The sequence below is a fragment of the Myxocyprinus asiaticus genome, chromosome 4 (assembly GCF_019703515.2).
Source record: "Myxocyprinus asiaticus isolate MX2 ecotype Aquarium Trade chromosome 4, UBuf_Myxa_2, whole genome shotgun sequence".
Lineage (NCBI taxonomy): Eukaryota > Metazoa > Chordata > Actinopteri > Cypriniformes > Catostomidae > Myxocyprinus > Myxocyprinus asiaticus.
Genome location: NC_059347.1, coordinates 17,347,619 through 17,365,245, shown reverse-complemented (window position 1 = coordinate 17,365,245; position 17,627 = coordinate 17,347,619). Strand labels below are relative to the sequence as shown.

At 41.1% G+C, this 17,627-nt stretch overlaps 1 protein-coding gene across 2 annotated transcripts in view; it reads right to left on the bottom strand.

Moving 5' to 3' along the window:
* The window catches only part of LOC127434931 (AP-1 complex subunit beta-1), a 79,059-nt gene that overhangs the window by 55,471 nt on the left and 5,961 nt on the right, over positions 1–17,627 (bottom strand). For both annotated transcript variants that reach the window (XM_051687985.1, XM_051687990.1), the window contains exons 7-14: positions 16,118–16,339; positions 10,979–11,099; positions 7,583–7,678; positions 7,219–7,334; positions 6,897–7,062; positions 6,707–6,805; positions 4,729–4,988; positions 4,112–4,304 (exon numbers count right to left, since the gene is read on the bottom strand). In XM_051687985.1, the coding sequence (XP_051543945.1) occupies positions 4,112–4,304; positions 4,729–4,988; positions 6,707–6,805; positions 6,897–7,062; positions 7,219–7,334; positions 7,583–7,678; positions 10,979–11,099; positions 16,118–16,339 (1,273 nt within the window). The remainder of the gene's footprint in view (positions 1–4,111; positions 4,305–4,728; positions 4,989–6,706; positions 6,806–6,896; positions 7,063–7,218; positions 7,335–7,582; positions 7,679–10,978; positions 11,100–16,117; positions 16,340–17,627) is intronic.

Below are 17,627 nucleotides of genomic sequence, written 5' to 3'. Positions count from 1 at the left end.
GATTTGCGTTCAGCACAGATTTTGTGGCCGCATTTGCGCCTGCATAATTATTGTAATCGGTCACTAAACCAGTAAAGGCAAATAAACAGTGCTTTTACCAGGTGCAATTAATTCTTAGTTTATTCCCCCTTGACTGTGTGAACATTGTCAAAGTCTCCAATTATGAGCCTTACACTCTGCTCAACATGGCCTGACCTAGCACAACATCTTCACCCAGTATGTGGCCTGTGTTGTATCGTGGTTTATTCAGGGCACTAGTGCAACGCTTTGACTCTGCAACTCTGCCAATTTGGAGAAGAGACTGAACTGAGGAGTAGCACCTGCGCTACCCTGATATAAATCCTTCACATGGTGCCTGGAAGAGGTGCCTCCTCCTGCTGCAAGACGCCTGCTTGACAAATCCAATTATTCACAAGTAGGTGAGAAACTGACATCTTTTAGGAGAACATTTGAGCCTTCAGACACCAAAAAAGGACAAACTGTTTCTGGGTATGATGAAGATGTAAAGATACTGGCATGTAAACAAAATCTGCTTAATTATTTGAAGGAATAGTTCTCTCAAAAATTTAAATTCTGTCAACCTCTTGTCATTCCAAACCATGATTTAGTAAATCAAAAAAAAGATCATATTTTGCAGAAATTTTAAGCACAAGTCAAACAGACTACTTTCATGGTACTTTAATAGTGCTTCATCTTTTGGAGCTTAACAGCCCCAGTTTCCATTTACTTTCACTGTACAGAAGTATCTATCAGCATAATATCTTCACTTGTGTTGCACAGTAGAAAGAAAGTCATATTGATATGTGGACATATAAATTGACAGAATTTTCATTTTTGTATGAGACTATTTAGCAGAGACAGGCCACTTCTATTAAAATGAATGGGAGAAATTGGAACGACCAACCAAGAAGCTTTAAGCACCCAACGGTCAACAGATGTAGAAAGGAAGTCCCGCCTTACAGGTAAAAGAGCCAATCACCTTTTAGATACAGACATCGCCTGTCAATCAACTCGAGAACACTCATGCACATTAGCAATACAAGCCGGGAAAATTGCGTTTGTTTTTTATTTTTTTAAGAGTAATCTGAGGTAAAGAAGCACAATTTATGATTGCAGTATTGTCAAATTCTATTGCTGATTTTAAATATGTTCTTTGATCGTAATCTTGACCAACCGTTTTTGAGATTTCTGTCTTTCCCCATTCAAGCAGATAGGAGCTGCACTGTCATGAATGGAAATAGCCTCCCGAGAGCATTCCAAAGATGACCGAGAGTAGACTGACTTGCTAGAAAGACTTTGGAACTACTCAATTAATTTAAATATTTAAATAAAAATATGTTGTAAATATGTATGAATATTTACACTTCTCAGTGTGTATAATTTACTCTGTCCTTCAGGACAGCAAGAACATTATGATTTCCTCACATCCTTACCAAAGATGCAAATCTTGTCTTTGCTTTCCTTAGAAACTGTGTGTATGTGTGTGTGTGTGTGTGTGTGTGTGTATGTCGAGTCCAACATTTTATGTGGCTAAAGTCTGCATCTAAAGCACTGAGACATCAGCCGTCAGGTTCTGCTGCTTTGGTTGCAGTGGGTTCAGTGAAGCAGGGACTTTAGCTGTTATGATCCACCATTTTTGAAAATGGTAGTAAAGGGACCATATTTTACACTTTTGTAGCATTTCCTTCACCAGAAGGCCATTTCTAATGCACCAAAAACAGTAGTAATTTAGTTTTACATAACCATTTTACACCCTTTCTCCGAGGCTTAGAATTAAATATCTTTTGAATAATAAATCTTATTCCTTATTAAACATTATCTGATGAAATATATATATATCTATATATATATATATATATATATATATATATATATATATATATATATATATATATATATATATATACACACAAAACCCTTTATCTGGTGAATATACAGGCTATAAAAAGCTTAATTTGATAAATACTTAACAATAAAGCACTGTCAAGGAGCACTAGGAGTCAAGTCTCAATTTAAAAATAAGGGTGTGTTATGGGCTTGTTTGTAGTTAAAAGTCCAGTGTTATACACCAAATCTTCATTTTTTCCTGGTTATTATTATGATTTTTATTGAACAATATACTTCAACCAGGGTTTTATTCATTGTGGACTGCTGTAGCCTCTGTGTCTGTCACAGCAAGGAAACACTTAACATTTTTATTGATCAATTTTAAAAACTACCGGAAAATTAATCGGTTAACGGCCTTCCACCACCTTAGTTGGCGGTATCAGCAAAATCCACTATCGGTCGATCTCTAGTTAATATGATAATGTGCTCATGGTTAATGTGAAGTCATAGCCATAGTGATTTCTGAATGACCTCCTTTTGGCAGATTGGTGTCCATTAAAAGGCTTTTTGGACTGGGAAGGAAGCATTGTATTGTGAACGTTAGAATCTCTGTGGTCTATATGATACATTTAACTCTTAATTAAATTAGCCCAAAGTGAGTTTTCCCCCATTTACATTCATTAAACAGTGAAAGACTTTAATTTTTCCTTTTGTGTTCCAAAGACAGAAATTCATATGGATTTCGAATGACATTTGGGTCAGTTAATAATGAGAGTTTTCATTTCTACAGTAGGTGAACAATTCCTTTAAAAAAAAAAAATTTGAGGGAAGTCTTATTTCCCATAATACGGTCCCATTAAAATTGCAAAAGTAGCTGTGATCCAGACCTCAAAATCCCCATTCTCAAGGCATTTCATTTTTGAATTTGAAGCACTAAGCAGCTTTCAGCAACCCAACGAATGTGATAATTAATTATCAACACATGATTAATTCAAAGAAATTACAGTGCTAAAGCAATCTGCTTTGAATGTCTGACACATTCGCAGGTATGATGCGCTGACCTTGCTGCTGGTTCACGTTGATGTTCACTTTAATCAGGCAAAAGTCTGTGAATCGTGGTGGCCATGGTAACAAGTGTGGTTATCTCTCAAATTTGAGATATACAGCTGCAATCATGTCACAGTTAGTAGAGTGCTCTTGAAACCCTTAACCACACCTGCACCACTGACACTGAACACAAGCTCATTAGATATTGTGGACTTGAATGAAAACACTAGTAAATCTGACAAGCAAACAGATGCACTGGCATCTTAATAGGCTAAAGATTTCATAGAGGCAAGTGTTGCCACTTTATATTGAGCTCACTTTTGAAAGAATGTAATTGCAGTGAAAAATGTACTTAAATATGGAAAATTTAAATATGAATTAATTTCCACTGTTTTGATTACAAAAAATGTCCATGGTGACCATAGTTTCTACAAAAATATAGTTTTACCATAAAATATTAATAAGCAGGGTTCTCACCCATTTTGACCAAAATATTTCCATGACTTTTCCAGTAATTTGGGATTTCTTGGGATTAAAAAATATTTTGATTAAGACTTTAATTTACTAATCAATCATTCAGACTGATTTGTGAGCCATTAACTGAAAAGAACTTACTCAAAAGAAGGATTCACTCAAAAATCGGACATCACTATAGCTTATTACCAAGTTCTAATATACACAAGCTCTAACCAAGAGCAATGTTTAGTTGATTGAATATTTTAGATCATGGCGTAACTAGAAATGTATCTACAGCCATGACTTTTAAGATTTTGTTAATTTCCATGACTTCAAGGAAACTGACCTGGAAAACAAAATTTTTAAATTCCCTGATATTTCCACGTTTCCCATGACAGTGGGAACATTGAAAAAGGCATCTCCTTAAAAATCTCACTGTTTTTTCAGTGTCTTGCCCAATGAGCACAGTATTTTTAATCTGCTGTGTCAATTTAAAAGAATTACCTAAATAAATACGAAATTGTGTCCTGTGTTAATGGCCCCTGAGAAGCTTTCAGAATCTCTTGTAATTTTTTGTATTTCTTTGTACAATGACAGTGGTGGCTAATACCAAGTTACCATAGTTTTACTGTGGCAACAATAACAGAAGTAACTATGGTATTTTAGTGGAAACAATGATTACCATGATACATTTTTAAAAGGTTGATGGCCATTCCTGAAAGATAGATAACAAATTAAGAAAATGCCTACAGACTAGAGAATTAAAGACAGAAACACGCACCAGACTGTCAAGACCACCTCCAAGGAGATCCACAGCGCCCATCTGCATGGAGGACACCTGAGGAACGTTGACAGGGGGACCGAGGTCCAGATTAAGCAGGTCTCCCAGGAGATCACCCTGAGACGGGATGACTTGAGGTTGATCGATGGAAGCAGTCGGGCCGGCATTGACCGGACTCTCTCCGGTGTCAATACTAAAAAAAAGAAGGATGACACACTGAGTGTAAGTAAACAAAAGATTGGACTGTTAAGCCTGGCATTGTTTGATTGGGAGGACAATGTAGGTTCTGTGCAACACTGATTTTGATCCCCCATTGTATGACTGGACTGAGAAAGACTTTTTGAAAAACAAGGTAAAACAGAGTCCCAAACTGAAATAAAACACATAAGAAGGTTCCCACCTTTTGACCTATGAATTTCCATGCCTTGTCTAGTTGTTTGTCATTTTATAGAGATCACACCCACAAAAGAACAATTTCTGGCTGATAAAATATTCCAGAGCTGTGCATAACTCAATTCCTTGATATTTCCTGGTTTCCATACCCTTGGGAACCCTACTTATAAGAATTCCATACATGTGACTAAGAGTCTGTCTAAACCTCTGCTGCGGTTCAGTACCTGCCATGCTGGATGGGCAGGTGTTTGCGGTGAATGCCGTGGCTTCCCTCCACAAAGGCATTGGGGGGTTTGTGGTACACAGAGGCTAGCGAGCCGATGTGGCAGATGAGCTCATCCAGTAGAGTGGGTTCAATCAGGTCCGTTTCCTCAGAGATCAGAGGCTTCTCAGATAGCACCACCTCTTTAGCGGTCACAGGGTCGGTGGACAACAGCCGCCAGTAGATGTAGCCACGATCACGCAGGTCAGGGTTATCAGAGTCCTGAGAGGATGGATAAAAAGCCAGAGATGGTGATACTGACAGCAAGACACTGAGCTGTTCTGAGATGCAAAGCTATGATCCATCATTTGTTTGCGACAGTGATACTTTGTGACGACGCAAGTGTTGATGCGTACTGACATGAGGAGACAATGACAAACAACATTGTGATGATCCCCAATGGACAATGAAAAAAAAAAAAAAGATGTATGGACAAATGAATGTGAAACCATTACAATGACAGAAGTTCATGTTTAAGCAGTAGAGTCCGGTGTGAAAGAGTGATGCTTCTGTGTGGCTCCAAAACAAAGGTGTTTTTTTTTTCCTATACCGAAAGTGAAATCTGAGTAAAAATATTATAGTTTACAAAAATATCTGCAGTTAATTCTATTTAAGAACACACTTCAGTAATATTCCTTTACCTGTATGGACTGAACAGAAAGAGAAAAAAAAAAAAAAAAATTCTTGCTAACATGAGTTATTTATTCTTCAATTTACTGTCCAGAAGCAACCTTATGTCAGGTTCACGCTGTATGATTTTGGCTACGATTTTGCCATCTAAGACAACTTTGGTGGGATTGTTAAAGATTTCCTTGTAGCATGACTTCAGAAGAGATATGAAAGGTGTGGGTGAGATCAGAAAAAAAAAAGTTCTTTTTCACTGTACATCTTGATGATTTCAAGCACGATTACAATTCCTAGTGCTACCTAGCGCTCTGTGCATGTGTCAAGCAATAGGAAGTGCATTCGAGCTTGAAATCAGGATGTTTTCACCCAAAATCTATTAGATCGCTTAAGACGTGAATTAAACAACTGTTGTTTAATGGATTACTTTTATGCTGCCTTTATATGCTTTTTGGAGCTTCAAAATTCTGGCCACCATTCACTTGCATTGTATGGACCAGCAGAGCTGAAATATTCTTCTAAAAACCTTCATTTGTGCTCTGCAGAAGAAAGAAAGTCATGCACATCTAGAATAGCATGAGGGTGAGTATATGATGAGAGAATTGGGTGAACTATTCCTTTAATGCCAAATGCGATTATTTCAACTATCTAATCGAGAACAACAATCATAGCAGAAGTGTACCTTCTCTAAAATGCAATATACATTTTATATACGTCAATTAGGGCTGCACAATTAATCTGAAAAATAATCGATATTACAATTACCGCAATCGCAATTATATAACTGTTAAAAGTGTCAATTATAGCATTCCATTTAGGTGTACTCCCACTGCGCCATCATTTTCTATTTATTTACAACATATTTTTGGCCCGTTGTGTCCATGAATGCAAAGGCAAATCTGATGTGTTTAAATTAGTCTAAAGGTATATCAGTAATGCTCACTATCTAAATTATACTGTGTACAATTTTTTCAAAATGTGAATAACACTTTGTTTTTCATGCAATTAAAATATTAAAGTGATTCAAGAACACAGTTATGAAGTTATTTTGATGCATATCCTACATAGAATATGGCATGCAATTGCCCCACACAAAATAAGTATTTTAATGTAAATTCAAATAATCAAAATTAATAATCACAATTATAATATCAAGGAAATAATATTGATTTTTGTCATAATCGTGCAGCCCTAAAGTCAATCTATATAGTCTTTTATTAAACACCTAAAAAACTGCTCTAGTACCATTTTCAGTTGTTGATCAAACCTGGGCTCTAATGTGAAGCTAAAGTTAGAGATGCTCAAGCAGGTCTCACCTGAGTAGCCAGACTAAGCACCTGCTGAACCAGCTCCTGAGTCTCTGAGGGCTTCTTCAGGAAAAGCTTCACAATGGCTGTCAGGAGAGTCAGCTGGACCTGAAATCAACCATGCAGTGAATACTGAACCTGTCACATGTTTGAAAAACAACAACAAGACAAACATTATCCAAATGTGCCTACGTCAAACCTGAGTGCTTTCATCATGGAAGCCCTCGAGGAAACTCTCCAGGAGCTCATCGGCGTTGTCAATCCGCTCAGCATATTCACCCACAATCCAGATCATGGCAGCACGAGCATCAGGTTCATCCAGAGAGTCCAGATTTTCACACAGAGTGGCAATTATGCTCTCATACCTGTACAGGTAACATAGGAATTGATGTAGCCTATTAGTTACATGAGGGCTACTCTGTTTTATATGACAAAGATAATACATTTTATAGACCACTCTTTTCTTCTACTTGAATGCTAGTTTAAGTTGTTTTTACACAGTTACACAGATATACACTGACTTGTTGGGGTATTTGCGGAAGATGTCCCTGATGACCACAATGGCCTCTTGTACCACGTAATTGACTTTGGTCTGAATGAGATCCAGCAGGGTGCTAACACAACGCTCAGCTGATTGCTGTACACATTGAGACATAACAGACAGTGCAGTCGTAGTTCTACATAAAAATCAAGAGTTTAGCTCAATATATCCATGCCTAACATTGGCACTCCAGCACTTTATTAAGAGCACACAATAAATAAGGTGGTGGTAAAGATGCTTTTTTAAAATAATAAAGCTGAGATTTACCACAGCAGACATTTCTCGAAGTACTAAGGCTTAACCCAAGGTAAATGTTAGAAGCTGATTAAAGGGCCATATCTTACCTCTACTTTAATGGCACAACGGCCAATAGCACGAACTGCTTTACGAACAAAGTCTACATCCACCTCAGTGGCGTATTCCTTCAGTTCAGCCAACACCTGCAAGCAAGCAACAGCTTTTTAAATGCATTCTGCAGAAATGGACTGTAATTTTTAAAGTGAATGGCTGAATGGACTACATAAGATAAAGAACAGGGAATCAATAGCTCTGTCTCTCATGGGGTTATAAGTTTGGGAGAAAAAGTGTTTGATGTTAACAATTTACAAGCTAATCTTAAAACTAGGGAAAAAAACCAAATGACTTAATATCAGCAAATTATAAATAAAACAAAGGGATGGAGTGAATTACATGAAAATGTAGCAAAAACAATGTTGACAGAGGCAAGGAAAGCACAGATGTTGTTTAACTTCAGGCAGCACAAGGCTCAGAGACATTCGGATTAAGCATGTGTGTTCTGTCCAACGAAATGACACAAAGCCCGCCACTGAACAGGAGTAAGAAAACATGTTCTCTTTAGGCACAATCCCAACTGATTTCCAACTGATGGCAATAGCTGCGTTAATTAAAGCAATATGAAATCAGAGTGGAAAATCAATAAGGCTATATAGACACTGATTTTTTTCATCTGAGCAACACAAACTCGCAATTACGAAAATTGCAATACAGTGCTATGAAAAAGTATTTGCCCCCTCCTGAATTCTTGTATTTTATTTTTTTTATACTAAATTGTTTTAGATCTTCAAATTAGATATAACATAAAACAAAGGTAACCTGAGTAAACACAAAATACAGTTTCCAATATACATACACTACCGGTCAAAAGTTTTGAAACACTTACTCGTTCTTTATTATAATTTTTTTTCACATTTTAGAATAATAGTAAAGTCATCAAAACTATGGAAGAACATAAATGGAACTATAGGAATTATGTTGTGACTAAACAAAATCCAAAATAAATCAAAACTGTGTTATATTTTAGCATCTTCAAAGTACTCACCCTTTGCCTAGAATTTGCAGACATGTACTCTTGACATTTTCTCAACCAACTTCTTGAGGTATCACCCTGGGATGCTTTTTAAACAGCATTGAAGGAGTTCCCATCAATGTTGGGCACTTATTGGCTTCTTTTCTTTATTATTTGGTCCAAGTCATCAGTTTCAAAAACGTTTTTTTTTTTTTATTAAATTTTAGTTTTATAATGAAATAAATTAATATAGTGGCACAATTATATTTTTGTCTACAAAACTAATTTAAAACTTTAAGCATACGCCTTCAGATCAAAAGATTTTTAAGATCATGAGAAACATTTCAGTCAAAACATTTCAGTCGTGTTTCAAAACTTTTGTCCAGTAGTGTGTGTGTGTATGTATATATGTAAAAAAAAAAAAAAAAAGGCTCAATTTCAGGTCTTATCAGTGTGAGACTGAGAACATCAAGAACAGCACATTCATACAAGGCTTAATGCTAATGTAACATTTATTGAACATGTTATTTGTAATTTGTAATCAAGTCAAGTGTAGGAACATTTTCCTTCAAACTAAATGAAAGTCTCAGGTGAATGCTGCCAATGTCCATGCTATATTTTCTTTGTTAACATAGCATTAAGATTAGGACTGTTATTTCACCTTTTAACCCTTATATGTCATTTTGACCCGGATGACTTATATATATATATAAAAATATTTTTTTGTTTTTGCTTAATCCAATTGGAATAAAATTCCTTTACTTTGTCCACATATGGTATCTGAAAACACAAAAAAATTGGGCAATTTTCTTGACATTTTTATGGTTTTATTTCACTTGTTGTGTTCCTGGTCAAAAATGACCGGCCATTGGAAATATTAAGTGTTCAGGAGCATCCCAATCCTTTAGATGAGCACATATGTGGATGTGTTTGCACACACTAAGTCCTTGGACATGTGCACACACACAACACACACACTCACACAATGTGTGTTGAGTGGCTTTTTGTGCATTGTCTTTCCATGAAATATTCCTAAAAGTGTATACAAGATCTACTTATCATATTATGTTCTGTTTGGTTTCGTTTGAATCGAGATGGATTGCTGTAAATTACGATATGTGAGTACCTATGTTATATGTATGTTTCAGAAAGCAATAAGGAAAAATGTAACAAAAAGCCACTCCTGTTTATTATATTTATGTGTGACAGTGGTAATTTCATACACTACTACTCAGTGCAGTTTTTCACTCTGTGTGAAACAAATTTGCTCACTGCATTCTATTAATTGAGACCTTTCCAATGATACATAACACATCTTTTTTAAGGTTTTACCAACTCTGAATATAAATCTTGTGATAAATTTGCAGATGATGAGAATGAAACAGTTCTTATTTGTCAGCAAATTAAAAATCATCATTTAAAAATTGGTAGGATCAGTTATATGCATTGTAAATTCCAGATTCTAAGCTTTAAAATGACACATATTTTGATCAATAAAGTGGTTATTCATTTATTATGTAATTATTTTATTTATTTATTTATTTTCCACAGGGAGTGCCCTCCTCACTAACCTAGTGTATGCTCAGCTGAATTAATCCTTTTATATATATATATATATATATATATATATTTTTTTTTTATGTTCAAAAAACGAGTACAAAACCTGTCATAATTACTAAAAAAGAAGTTGATAAAAAGATCTAATGCAATATCTTGTGATAATATATGCAATATGAGAGATTTATAAACAATCTCAGTGGGCTGGTCATTTTTGACCGGGAACACAAAATATGTTAACACAAAATGATCACAACACAAGGGTTAAAGGCCTGGGTAGTGTGGCTCTCTCTACTTACTAATAAAAATCACAGAATACAAGATAAAAGATAATCAATGGACCCCTATCACATTTCCTGGTTTGGAACACGGAAGTGAACTATAAAAAGGGTAAAGTTCGGCACTGGTATATAGAGGTAAATGAGAAGACATAACAAATATTATTTTTGCATTCCCATTTGCTCCAATACCAAAAGAAAAATTACATTTCAATAAATTTTCAAAAGAGGAAAAAATGAGAGAGATGGATTATGACAGTCAGAAGAGAAGGTGTCAAATTTATGGTCACTCCCTCAGCAGCTGGACCTGAAATGCCATCACGGTAGTGTTGACTTTTTTTGTTTGTTGGTATTTTAAATGTCAGGGTAATATAACACAGAGAATAATACTTTTATAACTAAAAAAAAATAAAATAAAAAAAAAAAAAGCAAAAATGTGCAACATTTTCCCAGCTAAACTAAGCATCAAAATCTGCATCAATGTCTGTTAAAAGGGTCCACTGTAGGAGAATGTTGCACTATTTTCATTGGCAAGAACAAAAACCAGCATGACAAGCCCACAAAGATGTACTGATAAACTGAAGCATCTATTGGATTACCTGAGCAATGTTAGCATGAGAGGCCAGGCGGATCATGATGTCCAGTTTCTCCAGCTTGACATAGATGGGGTCATTATACTTGACAAAGAACACTTTGATCTCCTGCTTCAAGATTTCAGGCCTGCCGGTAGAGGGATCACTGGTCAAAACACTGCCTCAGTCCAGTCATACAGAACTGCCATGCAAACAAGTAAAGAGACAGCTAGGCAATATTGCCATCTAGTGACTGTACAGAAAATGTGCTTGTGTGTAGAGACTGACAGATTAATAGAGCAGGCATTAAAACATCTACTCTATAACTACTGTCATAGACAATAAAAACGTCATGGTTACTTTCGTAACCTCCGTTCCCTGATGGAGGGAACGAGATGTTGTGTCGATGTAGTGACACTAGGGGTCACTCTTGGGAGCCCAAAACACCTCTGATCTTTTGAAAAAAGGCCAATGAGAATTGGCGAGTGGAATTTGCATGCCACCCCCCCGGACATACAGGTATAAAAGGAGCTGGTATGCAACCACTCATTCAGGTTTTGTGCTGAGGAGCCGAGACAAGGTCCCGGCCATTTCAGCGGGTAGTTCAGCACTGTGGCAAGAGGGACACAAAGTCTCATTCCCTCCATCAGGGAACGGAGGTTACGAAAGTAATCATGACGTTCCCTATCTGTCACTCACTCGATGTTGTATCGATGTAGTGACGCTAGGGGTCACTATACAAAACGCCACAACTAGCTGAACTGTGTTACGTGGACTAGCGGTGCGAGACGGGCAGGCTTTTGTGTGCCTCGTAGCCAGTGCATCAGGCTGTCATGTAACCTCCCCCAACGCTGCTATGAGCATTGAACGGTCCTTCAGGAACAAGTCGACTGCTCAACAAATAGGGACAGGCTAGCACAACTGAGGCCTCTTTTCCCTCTTTTCCCAGAGCGGGGGGGCGGGGGGGGGTACTTCAAGTGGAAATACATCACATGGTCATACCGAGTCTTGTTGGAAGTATGTCATGTGGAGAGTCGCATGGTAGGTCCTACCCAAGGGGAGAGGAGTTTCTACAAGCATGGTGACCGGAACAGAGGACCCTCTGCTCAAGGAAGACGTAGTTTACCAAGAGGGAAACGATTTTACGGAAGATATAACACATGGGGTTACCTATGGGGAACCACCGTATGTGGAGCACCTACCTCAGTACAGGGCCTTACCAGCGCACTTACTGAGCCGGCAGCGAGTTTCTCCACAAACTCAACTGCCACAGGGCTAAGGAGGAAGTCATCCAGGGATCACAGTCTGTGAATACTACTGGGAGTCAAGAGTGCACGTCTTCCCCTCAAGGGAGGGGAAAGGCGCTATGCGCAAGCGGTACACCCGGCCAGCTGTCCCGGAACTTACCTGCTTGTGCCTGCCACTACACGGGACGAAACCGACTCAACCCGGAGATTGTAGAACCTCGCAAAGGTGTTGGGTGTTGCCAAAGAGGTGCCACTGGCCACGGCCCAGTAGGCCGCCACGCTCCTGGTAGAGTGGGCTCATAACCCTGCCGGGGGTGACACGTCCTGAGCTTGATATGCCATAGCGATGGCGTCAATGACCCAGTGGGCGATCCTCTGTTTGGAGACAGTGCTTCCTTTCCGCTGTCCACCAAAGCAGACAAAGAGCTGCTCGGAGCTTCAAAAGCTCTGCGTGCAATCCAAATTTATGCGTAAAGCTCACACCGGACACAGCAACGCCAAGGCTGGGTCTGCCTCCTTGCAGCACTTGCAGGTTCACCACCTGATCCCTAAAAGGGGTCGTGGGAACCTTGGGTGCAGAGCCCGGTCGGGGTCTCAGGATCACATGAGAGTAACCCGGACTGAACTCCAGGCATGATTCGCTGACAGAGAACGCTTGAAGGTCCCTATCCTCTTGATGGAAGTGTGCGCAGTCAGGAGGGCAGTCTTGAAAGAGAGTGCCTTAAGCTCAGCTGACTCCAAGGGCTCAAAGGGAGCTCCTCGTAGACCCTGAAGGACTACAGAGTGGTCCCCCGGGGGAATGAGGCACGGTCTAGAGGGGTTCAACCTCCTTGCACCTCTCAGGAACCTGATGATCTAGTTGTGCTTCCCCATCTACTGCATCGTGATTAGCCGAAATAGCGGCTACATACACCTTCAAGGTGGAAGGGGACAGCCGCCCCTCCAACCTCTCCTGCAGGAAGGAAAGCACTGATCCGACTGCGCATCTCTGGGGGTCTTCTCATCGGGAAGAACACCACTTAGCGAACAGACACCACTTCAAGGCATACAGGCGCCTCGTAGAGGGAGCCCTAACCTGAGTGATCGTGTCTACCACTGCGGGCGGTAGGCCACTTAAGTCCAAGGGCCAGACATGGAGATTCCAGAGGTCTGGTCGTGGGTGCCAGATGGCGCTCCATCCCTGAGAAAGAAGGTCCTTCCTTCAGTCCAAGAACCGGCGGCTGTGTGCCCATTGCATACGGCGCCCCAGCCCATCTTGGAGGCGTCTGTTGTAACCATGACGTGTCTGGAGACCTGCTCTATGGGAACCCCTGCCCGTAGAATTGCCATGTCGGTTCAAATGCTGAAGAGGCGGTGACAAATCGGCGTGATGGCCACGCAATGTGTCCCGCGGTGCCATGCCCATCTCGGGACTTGAGTCTGAAGCCAGTGCTGAAGCGGTCTCATATGCATCAACCCGAGCGGTGTGGCCGTCGCTGAGGATGACATATGCCCCAGGAGCCTCTGAAAAATTTTCAGTGGAACTGCTGTCCTCCATCTGAATGCCTTCAGACAGTTCAGCACCAACTGAGTGCGTTCATTCGTGAAACGCACTGTCATCGAGATAGAGTCCAACTCCAGACCGAGAAAAGAGATGCTCTGAACCGGGGAGAGCTTGCTCTTTTCCCAGTTGACCCGAAGCCCCAGTTGGTTGAGGTGCCGGAGCACGAGGTCCCTGTGTGCGCATAGCAACTCTCGAGAGTGAGCCAAGATCAGCCAGTCATTGAGATAGTTGAGAATGCGGATGCCCACTTCCCTTAGCGGGGCAAGGGCTGCCTCCGTGACCTTCGTGAAGTAAGGGCTGTAGAACCCTTTCCTCATCTCGGCTGGAGGGACAGGCTCTATCGCACCCTTGCTCAGGAGGTTCGCGATCTCCGCACACAAGGTAGCAGCGTTCTCGCCCTTCACCGAGGTGAAGCGGATGCTGGCGAACCGAATCGTGTAGCCAAGTCGGACGGTCCAGGTCAGGTGCCCGAGGAGCTCGAGGTGCCACGTCGAGGGGAGCCCCGTGGCCGTGCTGAGTCGAGGGACATCAAAAGAACTTACCTGGCTCCTGCCGCCCACCATGAGATTGGCCGAGGAGGGGGGAGGAGTCTCGTCCCCGAGGTCTATCGGCACTAATCCCGTGTGTGGGTATTCGTGCCACAGCTGGGCGCCCAGGGGTGGGGGGTCCGCCGCTGGAGCACCAACCCTGCCAAAAAGGAACGGTGGACGGTGGTCATGATGATGGCCATGTACACCAGACATGTGACCCAGGAAACAAGGAAACTGCTCTTTTGCTGAACCTTTGGGTACCGCAGCCTCTGGGGCATGCGGCAAAAAAAGAAACAAAAGATTCTCCTCCCGGCCCTCCACCGGGGGATGGAGTGGTCTGTGCACCAGTTCCAGAGAGATGGGTCTCTTTGCCCCTGGGTCTCATGGCAGTTTCGAAGCCTTCCTCGGTTTCTTGGCGGCTGGCCGTGAGACGGGAGGCGTCTGCTTCCTATGATGGGCTGCACACCGGGGCCGGGCCATGGGGGTGGGCTGTGGCAGAGCCAGAGATGTTGCTGCAGGGAGACGCCCTTGGCGACGAGCAGACAGGGTGCGGGATCTTGAGCCGCGCCGGGGCAGGATGTGTTTTATAGCCTCCATCTGCTTCTTCACCGGAGAGCGAGGTCGGTCACAATCCCAGGTCAGAACTACCCTCGTGCAGTTCTTTTAGCACCTTGGCTTGGTGTACTTGCAGGAGAGCCATGGCGTGCAGGGCGGAGGCGGCTTGTCCAGCGGCACCGTAGGCCTTAGCCGTCAGAGACGACGTAAACCTACAGGCCTTGGACGGGAGCTTCGGGCGCCGAATACCCCCTGGCTGCTCCACCATCGAGGGTAGCGAGAGCGGGGAAGCTGAAAGATCGGGACCGGGCAGTAAAAGGTGCCTCCCACAACCTTGTCAGCTCCTCATGCACTTCCGGGAAGAAAGGAACTGGGGCGGGGCGCAGCTGTGAGTGGCGCCCCGAGCCCAGGAACCAATCATTGAGCCGTGAGGTTTCAGGGGAGAGTGGAGGGTTCCGTCAGAGACGACGTAAACCTACAGAGAGCCGGCGATCTCGTCTGAGCACGCGATCGGGGCAAGTGAGCGTGCTGGGGAATGGGAGGTCCGTGGGGGGGATACCCGGCGGAGGTGGTCCCATTGAGGTCCCCAAATCGCCCCCAGTGCTAAACGGCACGGTTTCATACCCGTAGGTAGAAGGACCGAGGCGGGAAGCCGCTGGGGTGGATTGCTTTCTTACGAATGCAAGCCACGACTGCAACATTGCCATGGTCATGTTCTCGCAATGAGGACATGATCCATCCACGAACGATGTCTCCACGTGGGCAGCGCCCAGACACACAAGACAGCGATCGTGGCCATCGGAAGCGGAGAGATAGCGACCACAACCAGGAATAACACAAAAACAAAAAGGCATCTTTAAAAAGACGTTCTGTGTGTGCCGCTCTTTTATGAAAAGAAAATATACCCTTTTCAGAATATACTCTTTTTTTTTGCTCTGCCGAAGCGCCCAGGGGCGTTCTCTGCGCTGCACAGGCACAGAGGGGGAGAAGCCGCTGAAATATGCCATCAAATTGAGAAGTCTTTAGCGAGGTTAGTTTTTTTTTTTTTCTAGAGGAATTGTATTCAGTGCACTGAAGAGAAAATCTGAATGAGTGGTTGCATACCAGCTCCTTTTATACCCGTATGTCCGGGGGAGTGGCATGCAAATTCCACTCGCCAAATTCTCATTGGCTTTTTTTCAAAAGATCAGAGGTGTTTCGGGCTCCAAGAGTGACCCCAAGTGTCACTACATCGACACAACGTCGAGTGAGTGACAGATAGGGAACTACAAAATAAGGACAGCAGTCTAACCGTTTCTGCACAATAAGGTTGATGTTCCTGAGGGCCACATACTGCACCTCCGGCTCCCCAGACAGCAGCGTGACGAGGGGAGGGGAGAGCTTCTTCAGCAGGGTGTTGTAGTAGTCCGAGTCTTTGGGCAGGAGCTCCAGAAACTTCATCAGTACCTTCACCGCCGACAGCACCACGGCCGAGTTAGCATGAGAGAGACGTGGGGTCACACGCTCACAGATACTAAAAGAGACAAAGGAGGGATGTTTAATTTTTCTTTCTGCAACTGACAGGTCCTCAAACCACAAATTATTTTTACCTATAATTTTATAATGTCAGGCTTTTTTTGTTTTTTTGCTAAATATAAAGAAATAAACAAATAAAATAACAACAAATAAGTAAAACTTGAACAGTACTGAAAATGCTCCTATGAAAAATGTTGATCTCAAACTGAACATGGATTGCAAAACGTTCATCCTGGTGCCTTTGCACAATGGATTTAAGCCTTTGACACAAATAATAAAGAAAATTATCATCAACAGGGCTCTCTGGCACAGTCCTTAATTGGTTTATAGCTCTCCAGAAATAAAATTCTGTCTTTATTTTAGTGGGAAATACACAGAAAAAAAAAAAAAAGACAAAATGTGGCACCCCTCAAGATTCTGTCCTGGGTACCATTACGTTTAATTACTTTCTTTGGATATCATCATCAGAATGAGAATGATTTTGATAGCATTTTATAATAATGTTCCATTTGTTAACATTAGAAAATGCAATAAGTATCATAAACTAACAATGATCAATACAAATGCAATTGTTCATTGTTAGTTCATAGTGTGTTCATTGTTAGTTCATAGTGCATTAACTCTAACATATTGATTAAAAAAAATAATAATAAATGTAGTAATTGACATTAACAAAGATTAATAAATGCTGTAAAGGTATTGTTCATTGTTAGTTCATATTAACTAATGTTAACAGATGGAACCTTAATGTAATGTAAAGTGTAACCAGGAATTGTATTGTTATTGCTCAAACAGAATTGCATATTTCTGCATCACTGAGTGATTTCTGCTAAACTGAAACTACAATTCACTGACAATACTGATGTGGATTTCACCAAACATTCTTTGTTTATTAAACATTTTTCACTGAATACAATTAATAATAATAATTTCAGGTTAGAAACAAACCAGAAAACAAAATCAGGTTAGAGCCAGCTTAAATTTCTCTGATTTGATGTTTCCAAGAAAAACTTGGCAAATCTAATCTTGCGATTAAGGCAATTGTAAAGCAATCTGTATTGCCAATATTACATATTTGCATGATATACAAATTTATTAAAGGGATAGTTTACCCCAAAATGAAATTTCTCTCATCATTTACTCACCCTCATGCCATGTGTATGACTTTCTTTCTTCTGCAGAACACAAACAAAGATTTTTAGAAGAACATTTCAGCTCTGTAGGTCCATACAATGCAAGTGAATGGTGACCAGAATTCTGTAGGTCCAAATATCACATAAAGGAAA